This window comes from Hypanus sabinus, chromosome 1 (genome assembly GCF_030144855.1).
Source record: "Hypanus sabinus isolate sHypSab1 chromosome 1, sHypSab1.hap1, whole genome shotgun sequence".
Classification (NCBI taxonomy): Eukaryota; Metazoa; Chordata; class Chondrichthyes; order Myliobatiformes; family Dasyatidae; genus Hypanus; species Hypanus sabinus.
In genome coordinates, this window is record NC_082706.1 from 466295 (window position 1) to 481986 (window position 15692).

A 15692-nucleotide genomic window follows, 5' to 3' on the forward strand; every position below is an offset into this window, starting at 1 on the left:
ATTTGGAAAGACATGCACTAATTAAGAATAGTCAGCATGGCTTCATGCCTGTTTAAACCATCTTCTTGAGCTTTCCATGGAAGTCACCAGGAAAGTGGATGAAGGCAAGGCAGTGGATGTTTCTATATGGACTTTCATAAGGTGCTGCATGGGAGGTTGGTCAAATAGGTTCAGTTGCTCAGCATTCAAGATGAGGCAGTAAATTGGATTAAACACTGGCTTTGTGAGAGAACAGTAGTAAATGGTTGCCTCTCTAACTAGTGGTGTGCCCCAGATGTCTGTGCTGGGTCCTTTGTTACCTATATCAATGATCTGGATGATAATGTAGATAACTGGATCAACAAATCTGTAGATGACAGGAAGACAAGGAGTGCAGTGGACAGTGAGGAAGACTATCATGGCTTGCGGAAGGATCTGCATTCAGCTGGAAAAAAGGCAGATGGAATTTAATGCAGACAAGTGCGAGATTTTGCACTTTGATAGAAACAACCAGGATAGGTCTTAACAGTAAACTGTAGGGCAATAAGGAGTGTGGTAGAACAAAGGGATCTGGGACTCGAGGTCCATAATTTGTTGTAAGTGGTGTCGCATGTAGATAAGGTCATAAAGAAAGCTTTTAGCACATTGGACTTCATAAATCAATGTATTGAGTACAGGAGATGAGATGTTACATTGAAGTTGTTAAAGACATTGGTGAGGCCTAATCTGGAGTATTATGTGGAATTTTGGTCACCTACCTACAGGAAAGATGTAAACAAGGTTGAAAGGGTACAGATAAAATTTACAAGGATGTTGCTGGGTCTGGAGGACCTGAGTTATAAGAAAAGTAGAACAGGTTGGGACTTTATTTCTTGGAACACAGAAGATTGAGAAGAGAATTGATAGAGGTATACAAAATTATGAGAGGTATAGACAGGATAAATGCAAGCAGGCTTTGTGCACTGAGGTTAGGTGGGACTGCGATCAGACAGCATGAGGTCAGGTTGAAAGGTGAAAAGTTTAAGGGAACATGATGGGAAACTTTTCCACTCTGGGGGCTGCGAGACTGTGGAATGACCTGCTTGCACAAGTGGTGCATGCAAGCTCGATAAGAACATTTAAGAGAAGTTTGGATAGTCTAGGGTCTGGAAGACTATGGTCCTAGTGCAGGTCAATGACAGTAAGCAGTTTAATTGGTTTCAGCATGTGCTAGATGGGCCAAAGGGGCTGTTTCTGTGCTGTATGACTACCATCAATATACTGTAGGTCAGACATCAGTCTGATGCAAGAGATTAGCAAGACCACGGTGAATGTACTGTAGGTAGCAAAATAAATTTTTGCACAGAAAGTGACACCATTTTCTTATTTGGAGTCAGAGAGCATTTTGAAGCATATTTGGAGCATTTCCTTGCTGTTAGGTAATGTTACAGCTATATAAGACCTTGGTCAGACCCCACTTGAGTACTGTGTTCAGTTCTGGTCACCTCACTACAGGAAGGATGTGGATACTATAGAGAGAGTGCAGAGAAGAATTACAAGGATAGAAACATAGAAAATCTACAACACAGTACAGGCCCTTCGGCCCACAAAGCTATGCCGAACATGTCCTTACTTCAGAAATTACCAAGAGTTACCCATAGCCCTCTATTTTTCTGAGCTCCATGTACCTGTCCAGGAGTCTCTTAAAAGACCCTATCATATCCGCCTCCACCACCGTTGCCAGCAGCCCATTCCACACACTCACCACTCTCTCTGTAAAAAACTTACCCCTGACATCTCCATGGTACCTACTTCCAAGCACCTTAAAACTGTGCCCTCTCATGCTAGCCATTTCAGCCCTGGGAAAAAGCCTCTGACTATCCACATGATCAATGTCTCTCATCATCTTATATACCTCTATCAGGTCATCTCTCATTCTCCATTGCACCAAGGAAAAAAGGCCAAGTTCATTCAAACTATTCTCATAAGGCATATTCCCCAATCCAGGCAACATCCTTGTAAATCTTCTCTGCACCCTTTCTATGGTTTCCACATCCTTCCTGTAATGGGGCAACTAAAACTGAGCATAGAATTCCAAGTGGGGTCTGACCAGGGTCCTATTTAGCTGGAACATTACTTCTTGGCTCCTAAAGTCAATTCCACGATTGTTGAAGTCCAATGCATGGTATGCTTTCTTAACCAGAGGGTCAACCTGCGCAGCAGCCCTGAGTATCCTATGGACCCCTCTGATCATCTACACTGCCAAGAGTCTTACCATTAACACTATATTCTGTCATCATACTTGACCTACCAAAATGAACCACCTCACACTTCTCTGGGTTGAACTTCATCTGCCACTTCTCAGCCCAGTTTTGTATCTATCAATGTCCCTTTGTAACCTCTGATAACCCTCCACACTATCCATGGCACCCCTAACCTTTGTGTCATCACCAAATTTACTAACCTATCCCTCCACTTCCTCATCCAAGTCATTTATAAAAATCATGAAGACTAGGGGTCCCAGAACAGATCCCTGAGGCACACCACTGGTCACCGACCTCCATGCAGAGTATGACCAGTCTACAACCACTCTTTGCCTTCTGTGGGCAAGCCAGTTCTGGATCCACAAAGCAATTTCCTCTTGGATCCCATGCCTTCTTACTTTCTCAATAAGCCTTGCATGGGGTACCTTGTCAAATGCCTTGCTGAAATCCATATACACTATATCTACCGTTTACCATCATTGTGTTTAGTCGCATCCTCAAAAAATTCAATAGGCTCGTAAGGCATGACCTGCCTTTTACAAAGCCATGCTGACTATTCCTAATCATATTATGCCTCTCCAGATGTTCATAAATCCTGCCTCTCAAGATCTTCTCTATCAACTGAAATAAGACTCACTGATCTAATTTCCTGGGCTATCTTTACTCCCTTTCTTAAATAACGGAACAACATCTGCAACCCTCCAATCCTCCAGAACCTCTCCCATCCCCACTGATGATGCAAAGATCATCACCAGAGGCTCAGCAATCTCCTCCTCACTTCCCACAGTAGCCTGGGGTACACCTCGACTGGTCTCGGTGACTTATCCAACTTGATGCTTTCCAAAAGCTCCTGCACATCCTCTGTCTTAAAATCTACATGCTCAAGTTTTTCAGTCCACTGAAAATCATCCCTACAATTGCCAAGATCCTGTTCCGTAGTGAATACTGAAGCAAAGTACTCATTAAGTACCTCTGCTATCTCCTCCGGTTCCATACACACTTTTCCACTGTCACACTTGATTGGTCCTATTCTCTCGTGTCTTATCCTCTTGCTCTTCACATACTTATAGAATGCCTTAGGGTTTTCCTTAATCCCGTCCACCAAGGCCTTCTCATGGCCCTTTCTGGCTCTCCTAATTTCTTTCTTGAGCTCCTTCCTGCTAGCCTTATAATCTTCTAGCTCCCTATCATTAACGAGCTTTTTGAACTTTTCGTCAGCACTTCTTTTTTACTTGACTAGATTTACAACAGCCTTTATACACCATGGTTCCTGTACCCTACTAGCTTTCCCTGTCACATTGGAAGGTACCTATGCAGAACTCCACACAAATATCTCCTGAACATTTGCCTGAGAACATCTGTTTCTAATTTATGCTTCCAAGTTCCTGCCTGATAGCCTCATATTTTCCCTTACTCCAATGTTATGGTAAAGACAATAGAATTATGATCACTATCTCCAAAATGCTCTCCCACTGAGAGATCTGATATCTGCAGGTTCATTTCCCAATACCAGATCAAGTACAGCCTCTCCTCTTGTAGGCTTATCTACATATTGTGTCAAGAAACTTTCCTGAACACATCATACAAACTCTACCTGATCTAAACCCCTCACTCTAGGGACATGCCAATTGCTATTTGGGAAATTAAAATTGTCTTCCACCACGACAACCCTGTTATTATTACACCTTTCTAGAATCTGCCTCCCTAGCTGTTCGATATCCCTGTTACTATTGTGAGGCCTATAAAAAACACCAGCAGATTTATTGACTCCTTCCTGTTCCTAAGTTCCACCCACAGGGACTCCGTAGACAATCCCTCTGTGTCTTCCACCTTTTCTGCAGCCGTGACACTATCTCTGATCAACAGTGCCACACCCCCACCTCTTTTGCCTCCCTCCCTGTCCTTTCTGAAATCTCTAAAGCCTGGCACCCGAATTAACCATTCCTGTCCCTGAGCCATCCAAGTCTCTGTAATGGCCACAACATCATAGCTCCAAGTACTAATCCATGCTCTAAGCTCATCTGCTTTGTTCATAATACTCCCTGCATTAAAGTAGTCATATCTCAAACCATCGGTCTGAGTGCGTCCCTTTTCTATCACCTGTCTATTCTCCCTCTCACACTGTCTCCAAGATTTCTCTATTTGTGAGCCAACCGCCTCTTCCTCCGTCTCTTCAGTTTGGTTCCCACCCCCCAGCAATCCTAGTTTAAACTATCCCCAATAGCCTTAGCAAACCCCCCCCCCCCCGCCAGAATATTGGTCCCCCTGGGATTCAAGTGCAAACCGTTCTTTTTCTACAGGTCACTCCTGCCCTAGAAGAGGTCCCATCTCTGAATCATCTCAAATCTGAATCCCTGTCCCCTGCTCCAATCCCTCAACCATGCATTTATCCTCCACCTTCCTCTATTCCTATACTCACTGTCACGTGGCATAGGCAGTAATCCCAAGATTACTACCTTTGTGATCCTGCTTCTCAATTTCCTTCCTAACTCTCTGTAGTCTGCTTTCAGGACCTCCTCCCTTTTCCTGCTTTTGCTGTTGGTACCAATATGTACCATGACCTCTGGCTGTTCTCCTTCCCACTTCAGGATGTCTTGGACACGATCAGAAATATCCTGGACCCTGGCACCTTTGAGGCAAACTACTATCAGTATTTCCTTCCTGCATCCACAGAATTGCCTGTTTGACCCCTTAACTATAATCCCCTATCACTATGCCATTTTCTTCTTTTCCCCACCTTTCTGAGCCACAGGGCCAGACTCTGTGCCAGAGGCGCAGCCACTGTTGCTTCCCACAAGTAGGCTGATCCCCCCCTCCCCAACAGTACTCAAATAAGAGTACTTATTGTCAAGGGGAATAGCCACAGGGGTGCTCTCTAGCCTCTGACTCCTGTCCTTCCCTCTCCTGAATGTTACCCACTTATCTGTCTCCCAAGGCCCCAAAGTGACTAACTGCCTATTGCTCCTCTCTATCACCTCCTCACTCTCCCTAACCAGACAAAGGTCATCGAGCTGCATCTCTAGTTCCCTAACATGGTCCCTAAGAAGCTACAGCTCGACACACCTGGCACCTGGTGCAGATGTGGCCGTCAGGGAGACTCCTGGACCTCCCACGTCTGACTTTGAGCAGAGAAAACTGGCCTCACACACATACTTCCTGTCTGTATTCTAAATTGGCATCCTACCTCACCTTGACCTGTTATTTCTGAAGTCCTGTTGAGCCAAAGCCTTCCTACTCCGTCTCCCTCTATAAGGAGTCTCCTTTTAAACTCTTCTCGCTGTTCTCACTAGCTGACGTCCATGCGCTTGTGCAGTCGTGCCCTGATCAAACTGCTGAAGAAATAACCTGATATTTCTGGATGTTGCCTGGATTGGAGGGCGTACCTTATGAGAACAGGTTGAGTGAAGTTGGCCTTTTCTCTTTGGAGCAACAGAAGATGAGAGGTGATCTGACAGAGGTGTATTAGATGATGAGGGACACTGATTGTGTGGATAGCCAGGGGCTTTTTTCTAGAGCTGAAACTACTAACATGAGGAGGCATAGTTTTAAGCTGCTTGGAAATAGGTACCGAGGGAATGTCAGAGGTAAGTTTTTCCACACAAGGAGTGGTGGATCCGTGGAATGCACTGCCAGCAGCGGTGGTTGAGGCGGATACGATAGGGTCTTTTAAGAGACTCCTGGATAGGTACATGGAGCTTAGAAAAATAGAGATCTATGTGGAAGGGTAATTCAAGGCAATTTCTAGAGTAGGTTACATGGTTGGCACAACATTGTGGGCTGAAGGGCCTGTAATGTGCTGTAGATTTCTACGTTCTATGTATGGCTCTTCAACACAACTAGTCCATGCTGACTAAGATGCTTATCCAAGTTAGTCCCATTTGCCATAATCTCATTTAATATGGGCCAGCATTTGACCAATAATCTCCTAAATTCTTCCAATGGAAAGAAAGTCTAACTGTAGTAAAAAAAAGCTTTGTTGAGATCGTATCATGGCAACAGATGAATACGTGTGTTAAAGTGCCACTGTGTAGGTGCAGCCCAGGACAATTTTGTCCAAGGCCCTTGATCGTGTGATGAGATGAAGGTGGACAAAGTACCCAATGTCATAAGCCTACACATCGAGCAAAGAAGTCTGTGGCATTTGATATCATACTCATTCTTCTGTTGCAGAAAATCTTTAGGAGAGGGAAGGATAGATGGGGATAGAAATTGAGAAACTGGAATCTTGGAGATTGGCAACACATACAAAATGCTAGAGGAAGTTAGCAGGCCGGGCAGCATCTATGGAAAAGAATACAGCTGATTTTTCGAGCTGAGACCCTTCAACATGATTGGGTTGGGTTTAGAGTAGGTTTGCTGATACAAGATGAATTAAGTCTTAAGGAATCTAGGTACATTCTTTGTTGTTGATACCAAACACTAGGTCAGTCAGGTTCTCTTTGAGTCTATTCAAATTAAATGAATCTTGGCTGTGGAGTTGCCAATATTCTAAAAAATATTTCAAATACATTCAAACAGATAGATTGATAGGAAAGGTTTAGAGCAGGAGTTCCAAATCTGGGGTTCACGGATGTCTCGGTTACTGGTAAGAGTCCATGGCATAAAAAGCTCATGAACCCTGACTTAGAGGGATATGGGTGAAACACGGGCCAAAAGGATTTGCTCTGGAAAGCATAGAAGAGTTGTTGTATAACTCTATGGCAAAGAATACAGTTGGTGCTTCCAAGAAGGTCCTCTGGATCGTGGAATTAATAGCTTCATACAGTTTAATTGTTCTACTTTAAGGTTGTGGCTTTCTCTTCGAATCCTGGCCAAACAACTGAAAACCCATGCTTTCACAAAAATTGTGATTTAAAAGATAAGTAACACCATTATTTGATAAAAAGTCAGGCCACCTACCCAAGGTCATTGTCTTGCTCAGTCCTCAGCATTGCAAACCACTGCTGCTTGTATACGGCGGCAAGCCAGTCTGAGAAGCAGAACTTGTTGTTAGATTCATGGAAAGACTTCACAGCTCAGCAATATTAGGACAGGCAGGATTGAAAAAATTAGGACTGTTACACTCCCTCCACAGCAGTTCTTAAAACCAGTTCTTGCTGCACTGAAGCACCAACATGCACTCAGTTGATAAGCAGTATGGTGAAATATTAATGCAGGATCGCTCAGCAAAAATCATACACAATACTTTCAGTTCAGCAATTGGTAAAATTGTCTCATTTTTAACATTAAAAAAATCAGGTTAAGTTGTCAACAATTCCATATGGAATCATATTTTGGATACTCTTTGAATGTGTCTGGCAACTCTTACAGTAGGAAGACTATTTTTTAAGTACCCCAAAATAAAAACTGTGCTTACAATTCCCTCGATCATTGTCAAATGCATTAGGGTTACTTTTGCATTAGGGTTACCTAATGCATTAGGTGCATTAGGGTTACTTTTACAATACCTATAAAAAGTATTCAACCCCCTTGCAAGTTTTCATGTTTTATTACTTTACAACATTGAATCAATGGATTTAATTTGGCTTTTTTGACACTGATTAACAGGAAAAGACTTTTGTATCAAAGTGAAATCAGATCTCTACAAAGTGATCTAAGTTAATTACAAATATAAAATACAAAATAATCGATTGCGTAAGTATTCACCCCTTTAATATGACACACCAAATCATCACTGGTGCAGCCAATTGGCTTTAGAAGTCACATAATTAGTTAAATGGAGATTGGCTGTGAGATCAAGGTATTGATTGTAGTAAAAATAAACCTGTATCTGGAGATTCTGACTGCTGGTGGGTCAGTATCCTAGCAAAAACTGCACCATGAAGACAAAAGAACACTACAAGCAACTCCATGAAAAGTTTATTGAAAAGTACAAATCAGGAGATGGATACAAGAAAATTTCCAAGTCACTGAATGTACCTTGGGGTACAGTTAAGGCAATCTTCAGGAAAAGTAAAGAATTTGGCACAGCTGTAAATTTGCCTAGAGCAGGCCATCCTCAAAAACTGAGTGACTGCAAGAAGGGGACTAGTGAAGGATGTCAGCAAGGGACCTATCTGGAGAAGATACAAATTTCAGTGGCTGAGATGCTCAGGTGTTTCACCGTCACAGCTTTATGGGAGAATGGCAAAGAGAAAGCCGCTGTTGGGGGGAAAAAAAAACCTCACATGAAATCTTGGCTAGAGTTTGCAAGAATGCATGTAGGAGACACTAAAGTCAACTGGAAGAAAGTCCTATGGTCTAATGAAACCAAAATTGAGCTTTTTAGCTGTCAGAGTAAACACTGCACATCATCAAAAACACACTATTCCCACTGTGAAACATGGTGGTTGCTGCATCATGTTGTGGGGATGCTTCACTGCAGTAGGCCCTAAAAGGCCTGTGAAGGTAGAAGGTAAAATGAATGCAGCAAAATACATGAAAATCCTGGAGGAAAACCTGATGCAGTCTGCAAGAAAACTGCAACTTGGGAGATGTTTTCCAGCAAGACAATGACCTCAAGCATAAAGCCAAAGCTACACAGGAATGGCTTAAAAACAACAAAGTTAATGTCCGGGAGTGGCCAAGTCAGAGTCCAAATCTCAATCCAATTGTGGCTGGACTTGAAAAGGGCTGTTCACTCATGATCCCCATGCAATCTGATAGAGCTTAAGCAGTTTTGTAAAGAATAATGGAGAAAAATTGCAGTTTCCAGATGTGAAAAGCTGATAGAGACCTAACCACACAAACTGAAGGCTGTAATTGCTGGCAAAGGTGCATATACTGAATATTGACTTGAAGGGGTGAATAATTATGCAATCAACTATTTTGTGTTTAATAATAGTAATAAATTTTGACCAAATTATTGAAATGTGTTTTTATTTTGACACAAAAGAGTTTTGTCAGTTCATAAAAGCCAAATTAAATCCACTGGGATTCAATGTTGTAAAACAATAAAACATGAAGACTTGTGAGTACTTTTTATAGGTACTTGGTATTGGTACTTCTGTTTGTCAAGTAGACATCCAGCAATATTTTAACTTTGTATTTATCATGACTAACCAAACCACAACTTTCAAGTGTTATTTCTATCTACACTTCAGTAATCCACACCAATTACTATAATAATGATTATTTAAATGTCTAACATGCACATGACAGACACCTGGAAAATTGATTCCAACAGCTCAACCAGCAAGAAGAGCAGGCCACAACGAGTTTTCTTGCAGTTGTTGAAGCTTGTTTAAAAGGAAAATGTGGTCGCGCTGATACACAACGAGTGAAAGCGACATGCTGAGTCGAGCAGGGTCTAGTTGAACTGTTTACTGTTTCAATCCGCGCACGCTTAAGCGCCGGCTCCCAGCATCCACCGCTCTTTGTGGGGCGGAAGTGACGTCGGCTTCCAAACCGAGGTCTGCCCCGCACTCAGAGCCCTCTTGGTTGCTGCTGGCTGCGGACTCGCCCACGTGCCCCCCCCCCACTCCCCCAGAACCAGAGCTAGGAGGTGCAGTTCTTTTAGGTGGTCGGCCTCGTTGTCGTGGGGGTGCCACTGCAACCAGACTTTCAAGGTCTAGATGTGCCGGTTTGAGAAGGTCAGTGGTAAAAGTCTCTTCATGACCGCCGACGTCAAGAATGTAGGTCGTCCCATTATGATGCACCACCTTATAGGGGCCTTTGTATGGTCGCTGCAGGGGTGGTCTGTGCACACCCCAACGAACGATAACATACTTGCTCTATTGTAGGTCCTTGGGCACGAAAGAGGGTATTGATCCGTGATGGGACGTTGGGACTAGGGCAAGTGTTCCAAGCTGCTCCCGGAGTTTAGTTAGGACCACTGTAGGTGTGTCCTCCTGGCCATGGGGTGCTGGCACAAACTCACCTGGAATTGTGAGCGGGGCACCATAAACAAATTCGGCTGTTGATGCGGCCAGGTCCTCCATGGGAGCCGTATGGATGCCAAGCAGCATCCAGGGGAGTTCATCAACCCAGTCTGGCCCTCGGAGGCGTGCCATCAGGGCTGACTTCAAGTGTCTGTGGAAACGTTCCACCAGGCCGTTGGACTGCGGGTAGTAAGCAGTCGTTTGGTGGAGCTGGGTTCTGAGGAGATGTGCCAGTGCAGACCACAAAGCTAATGTGAACTGCACACCCGTCTGAAGTGACGTGGGCTGGGAGTCTGAACTGTGCCACCCAGGTGGTAATCAGGGATCTGGCGCATGTCTCCGTGGCCGTGTCAGTGAGTGGGATAGCTTTCGGCCATCTTGTGAACCAGTCCACCATGGTGAACAGGTATCTCGCTCCTCTCGAAAACGGCAGTGGGCCGACGATGTCCACGTGGACATGTTCAAACCTCCTATGCGCCGGCTGGAAGGTTTGCAGTGGGGCCCTCACATGCCTCTGGATTTTGGAGATTTGACAGTGCATGCATGTCCTGGCCTGACCTGCTTGCATAGGCCGTGCCACACAAAACTGTCTGTGATCAGCCAGGTGGTCGCCCAGATGGAAGGATGGGCTAAACCGTGCAAGGAGTCGAAATCGCGGCGCCTCCAAGCGGTCGGGACAATGGGCCAAGGTTGCCCAGCAGACACATTGCAAAGGAGCTCATTACCTTCGAGCCCAATGGGTATGTCTTCGAGACAGAGTCCTGAGACTGCGGTTCCGTACGCCTGCATCTCGCCGTCTAGTCGTTGCGCCTTAGCTAATGCCACATAATCCACCCCTGGAGACAGAGAGTGCACTGATCGGACAGAGGTGCGTGACAGCATGTCAGCTACCATGTTGTTCTTCCCGGAGATGTGCTTGATCGTGGTGGTAAACTCCAAGATGTACAACAGGTTGCGTTGCTGGCGGCCCGACCATGGGTCCGACACTTAGGCAAACGCGAAAGTGAGGGGCTTGTGGTCTGTGAAGACCGTGAACTCCCTCCCTTCCAGGAAATACCTGGAGTGCTAGATGGTAAGGTACAGGGTCTGCAGCTCCCTGTCGAAAGTGCTGTACTTAAGTTCCGGGGGGTGGGGGGGGGGGGGGGGGGGTTGTAGGTGCCGGCTGAAAAAAGTGAGCGTCTTCCACTGGCCTTTGATGAGCTGCTTGAGCACTGATTTCCGCCCCCGTGTCCACCAGGAATCTACTCCCGGAGTGCTTGTCCCAAACGTAGAGGAGGCTATCACGGTGACTAGCCGCTGTAGCCATCAGCGACGGCTGGTCCTGGCGTTTCCCTGCAACGAGCACGGCGGTCGGCAGCGGTGGGCTCCGAAACCCCACCTTTAATGATAAAAACACCAAGACTAAGGCCGTCCCTTGGTGTGGGTGTTATGTGCTCCGCTGCTGGGGTGTTGGAGGGTTGGGCTTACGGTCATGGCGCTGCACTAATTTCGATGGTGGTTCCGCCATTTTGTTTGGTGCTCCAAAGCGCGTCCACGTGGGCAGCCACCCTACGTGGGTCTCTAAAGTCTTCATCTGTTAGCAGGAGGCGGATGTCTTCTGGCATTTGCTCCAAGAAGATCTGTTCAAAAAGGAGGCAAGGCTTATGGCCGTCTGCCAGTGCTAGCATGTCGCTCATCAGGGCTAATGGCGTGCGGTCGCCCAGGTCATCCATATGCAGTAACCATACAGCCTGCTCATGGCAGGAGAGGTCAAATGTGTGGATTAACAGGGCCTTGAGTGCCTTGTACCTGTCTGTTGCCGGCGGTTGATGCATTAATTTGATAACACGGCCCGCTGTCTCCTGGTCGAGGGCACCCACCACATAGTAATACCTGGTGGCATCTGAGGCAATTTGCCTGACCTGGAACTGGGCCGCTCCTTGCTCGAACCAGAACAGGGGTTGAGTGGTCCAGAAGGTTGGCAGTTTAAGGGAAACTGCATTCTGCAGAGCCGAGTTGTTCATGCTGGGTCCAAATGCCGTTGGACTGTCAGGGTCACCAATGTGGTCAATCTGGTACACAACAAGTGAAAGCAACACACTGAGTCAATCAGGGTCTGGTCGAACTGTTTAATGTTTCAATCCGCGCGCGCTTAAGTGCCCGCTCCCAGCATCTCCTGCTCTTTGCGGGGCGGAAGTGACGTTGGCTTCCAGGCCGAGGTCTGCCCCACACTCAGAGCCCTCTTGGTTGCTGCAGGCTGCAGACTTGCCCACGACTGCTGGAGCTGGTTTGCTTGCCACGTGGGCAAGCCGCCACATGAGTTTTGCAGGTGTTCAGACTTATTCCAACGGCCTATCAGCAGCAGCAGCAGGCCACAGCAACAAGGTTTCTCGTAGGCTCCCAAGCTAGTGATGAGAGTAGGTGAGTCAGGTTTTGGATCAAAGAAGGCTTCATCTTGAAAGAGATGCTGACTCTGGGCAAATATTCGTTAAGGTTCCCTTTTTCTCTTGCTATACCTAGTGTAGTAAATGGTAACATCTTCATGCCAGATGTTGGACTCCTGGGAAACCCAGAGTCTCCCAGGGAAATAGATATGCATGAAGGGCATCTGGCTACAGCTTATTGAAGACAGTGTTAGGGATCTGGAGGAGCAGCTGGATGGCCTTTGGCTTGTACGGGAGAGTGAGGAGATAATTAATCAGAGTTACAGAGAAGTAGTCATCCAAAGTTGCAAGAGGAGAGCAGCAGGGTGACTGTCAGGAGAAATGGAAATGTGAATGGGCAGTTAGCATAGAGCACCCCTGTGGCCATTCCCCTCAATAATAAGTGTATCGTTTTGGATACTGTTGAGGGGGATGACGATTGAGCATGGGTCAGTGGTGTAAAAGGGAAATAGAGAGAAGAGGGGAGCGGTTGTGATGGGGGACTCAATAATTAAGGGAACCTACAGGAGATTTGTGGACATGAACGGGACACCCGAAAGCTACATTGCCTCCTAGGTGCCAGGGTCAGGGATGTCTCCGATCGCGTCCACAACATTTTGGAGAGAGAAGGAGGGCAGCCAAATGTCTTGGTACATATTTGTACCAATGACATAAGCAGGAAAAGCAAAGAGGTCCAGAGAAGAGAACTTATAGAGTTAGGTAGAAAAAGGAGACCTCCTGGGCAGTAATTTCTGGAGTGCTGCCTGCGCCACGTGCCAATGAAAATAAAAACAGGATGATTTGGCAAATCAATGTGTGGCTGAGAAGCTGGTGCAGGGGCAGGGCTTCAGGTTCTCAGGTTCTTAGATCATTGGGATCTCTTCTGCGGGAAGTATGACCTGTTCAAAAGTGACAGGTACCTGAACCTGAGGGGAACCAATATTCTTGTGGGCAGGTGTATCAGAGCTGTTGGGAGGGTTTAAACTAATTTGGCAGGGGGGTAGAAACTGGAGTGGAGGGACTCAGGATAGTACGGATGGTAAAAATGCAAAAACGGCGTGCAGTCAGACTGTCAGGAGGGGCAGGCAGATGATAGGACATGATTGCAGCCAGCACAGTGAGTATCAGTCATTAGGGATGCAGAGTTAAAAAGAGTAGTAAATGCAGCAGTCAAAGTATTATATCTCAATGCATGGAGTACTAGAAATAAGGTGGATGTTGCACTATTACAGATTGTCAGGTATGATGTTGTGACCATCACTGAATCGTGGCTGAAGGATGACTGTAGTTGAGAGCTGAACGTTCAAGGTTACACGTTGTATCGGAGGGATAAGAAGGTCAGCAGAGGGGTTGGCGTGACACTGCTGGTAAAGAATGGCATCAAATTAGTAGAAAGTTGTGACATAAGATCGGAAGATGTTGAAGCCTTGAGAGTTGAGTTAAGAAACTAAGGGTAAAAGTACTGATGGCAGTTATATCCAGGCCTCTCAACAGTAACTTGGACGTGGACTACAGACCAGAACAGGAAATAGAAAAGTGCAGGATAGTTGTTTGCAGCAATACATAGAGGTACCAACTAGAGAAGGGGCAGTGTTGGATCTCCTGTTAGGGAATGCGATAGATCAGCTGACAGATGTATGTGTTGGGGAGCACTTCGGGTCCAGTGATCACAATGCCATTAGTTTCAATATAATTATGGAGAAGGATAGGATTGGACCCAGGGTTGAGGTTTTTGTTTGGAGAAAGGCTAACTTTGAGGAGATGCGAAACGATTTAGAAGGAGTGGATTGGGACAATTTCTTTTATGGGAAGGATATAATAGAGAAATGGAGGTCATATAAAGGTGAAATTTTGAGGGTACTGAATCTTTATGTTCCTGTTAGGTTGAAAGGAAAGATTAAAAGTTTGAGAGAGCCATGGTTTTCAAGAGATAATGGAAACTTGGTTCGGAAAAAGAGACAGATTTAGAATAATTATAAGCAGCGTGGAGTAAATGTACTCGAGGAATATAAAGAATGTAAAAAGAATCTTAAGAAAGAAATTAGAAAAGCTAAAAGAAGATACAAGGTTGCTTTGGCAAGTAAGGTGAAAATAAATCCGAAGGGTTTCTACAGTTATATTAATAGAAAAAGTGAGGGGTAAAATTGGTCCCTTAGAGAATCAGAGTGGACAGCTATATGTGGAGCCAAAAGAGATGGCAGAGATTTTGAGCAATTTCTTTTCTTCAGTATTCACTAAGGAGAAGAATATAGAATAGTGTAAGGTAAAGGAAACAAGTAGGGAAGTTATGGAAACTATGAAGATTAGAGAGGAGGAAGTACTGGCGCTTTTAAGGAATATAAAAGTGGATAAATCTCTGGGTCCTGACAGGATATTCCATAGGACCTTGACGGAAGTTAGTGTAGAAATAGCAGGGGCTCTGACAGAAATATTTCAAAAGTCATTAGAAACAGTGATGGTGCATATTGGAGGATTGGCGTATTGCTCATGCAGTTCCATTGTTTAAAAAGGGTTCTAAGAGTAAACCTAGAAATTATCGGCCTGTAAGCTTGATGTCAGTGATGGGTAAATTAATGGAAAGTACTTTTAGAGATGGCATGTATAACTATCTGGATAGACAGGGTCTGATTAGGAACAGTCAACATGGATTTGTGTGTGGAAGGTCATGTTTGACAAATCTTACTGAATTTTTTGAAGAGGTTACAAGGAAAGTTGACGAGGGTAAAGCAGTGGATGTTGTCTGTATGGACTTCAGTAAGGCCTTTGACAAAGTTCCACATGGAAGGTTAGTTAGGACGTTTCAATCGTTAGGTATTAATATTGAAGTAGTAAAATGGAATCAACAGTGGCTGGATGGGAGATGCCAAAGTAGTGGTTGATAACTTTTTGTCAGGATGGAGGCTGGTGACGAATGGTGTGCTTCAGGGATCTGTACTGGGTCCACATTAGGGTTAGGGTTAGGGTCCAATGTTGTTTGTCATATACATTAATGATCTGGGTGATGGGGTGGTAAATTGGATTAGTAAGTATGCAGATGATACTAAGATAGGTGGCGTTGTTGATAATGAAGTAGGTTTTCAAAGCTTTCAGAGAGATTTAGGCCAGTTAGAAGAGTGGGCTGAAAGATGGCAGATGGAGTTTAATGCTGATAAGTGTGAGGTGCTATATTTTGGTAGGACTAATCAAAATAGGACATAGCTGGTAAATGG

The 15692-nt window shown here is 45.0% G+C and overlaps 1 protein-coding gene and 1 long non-coding RNA gene across 3 annotated transcripts in view; one reads left to right on the forward strand and one right to left on the reverse strand.

Annotated features, from left to right (window-relative positions):
- The window catches only part of LOC132387011 (uncharacterized), a 609870-nt gene that overhangs the window by 438117 nt on the left and 156061 nt on the right, over positions 1-15692 (forward strand). The window lies entirely within an intron of this gene.
- gmcl1 (germ cell-less, spermatogenesis associated) overlaps positions 1-15692 on the reverse strand; it is a 262908-nt gene that overhangs the window by 74477 nt on the left and 172739 nt on the right. For both annotated transcript variants that reach the window (XM_059959101.1, XM_059959056.1), the window contains one exon: positions 7122-7191. In XM_059959101.1, coding sequence (XP_059815084.1) covers positions 7122-7191 — 70 coding nt within the window. The remainder of the gene's footprint in view (positions 1-7121; positions 7192-15692) is intronic.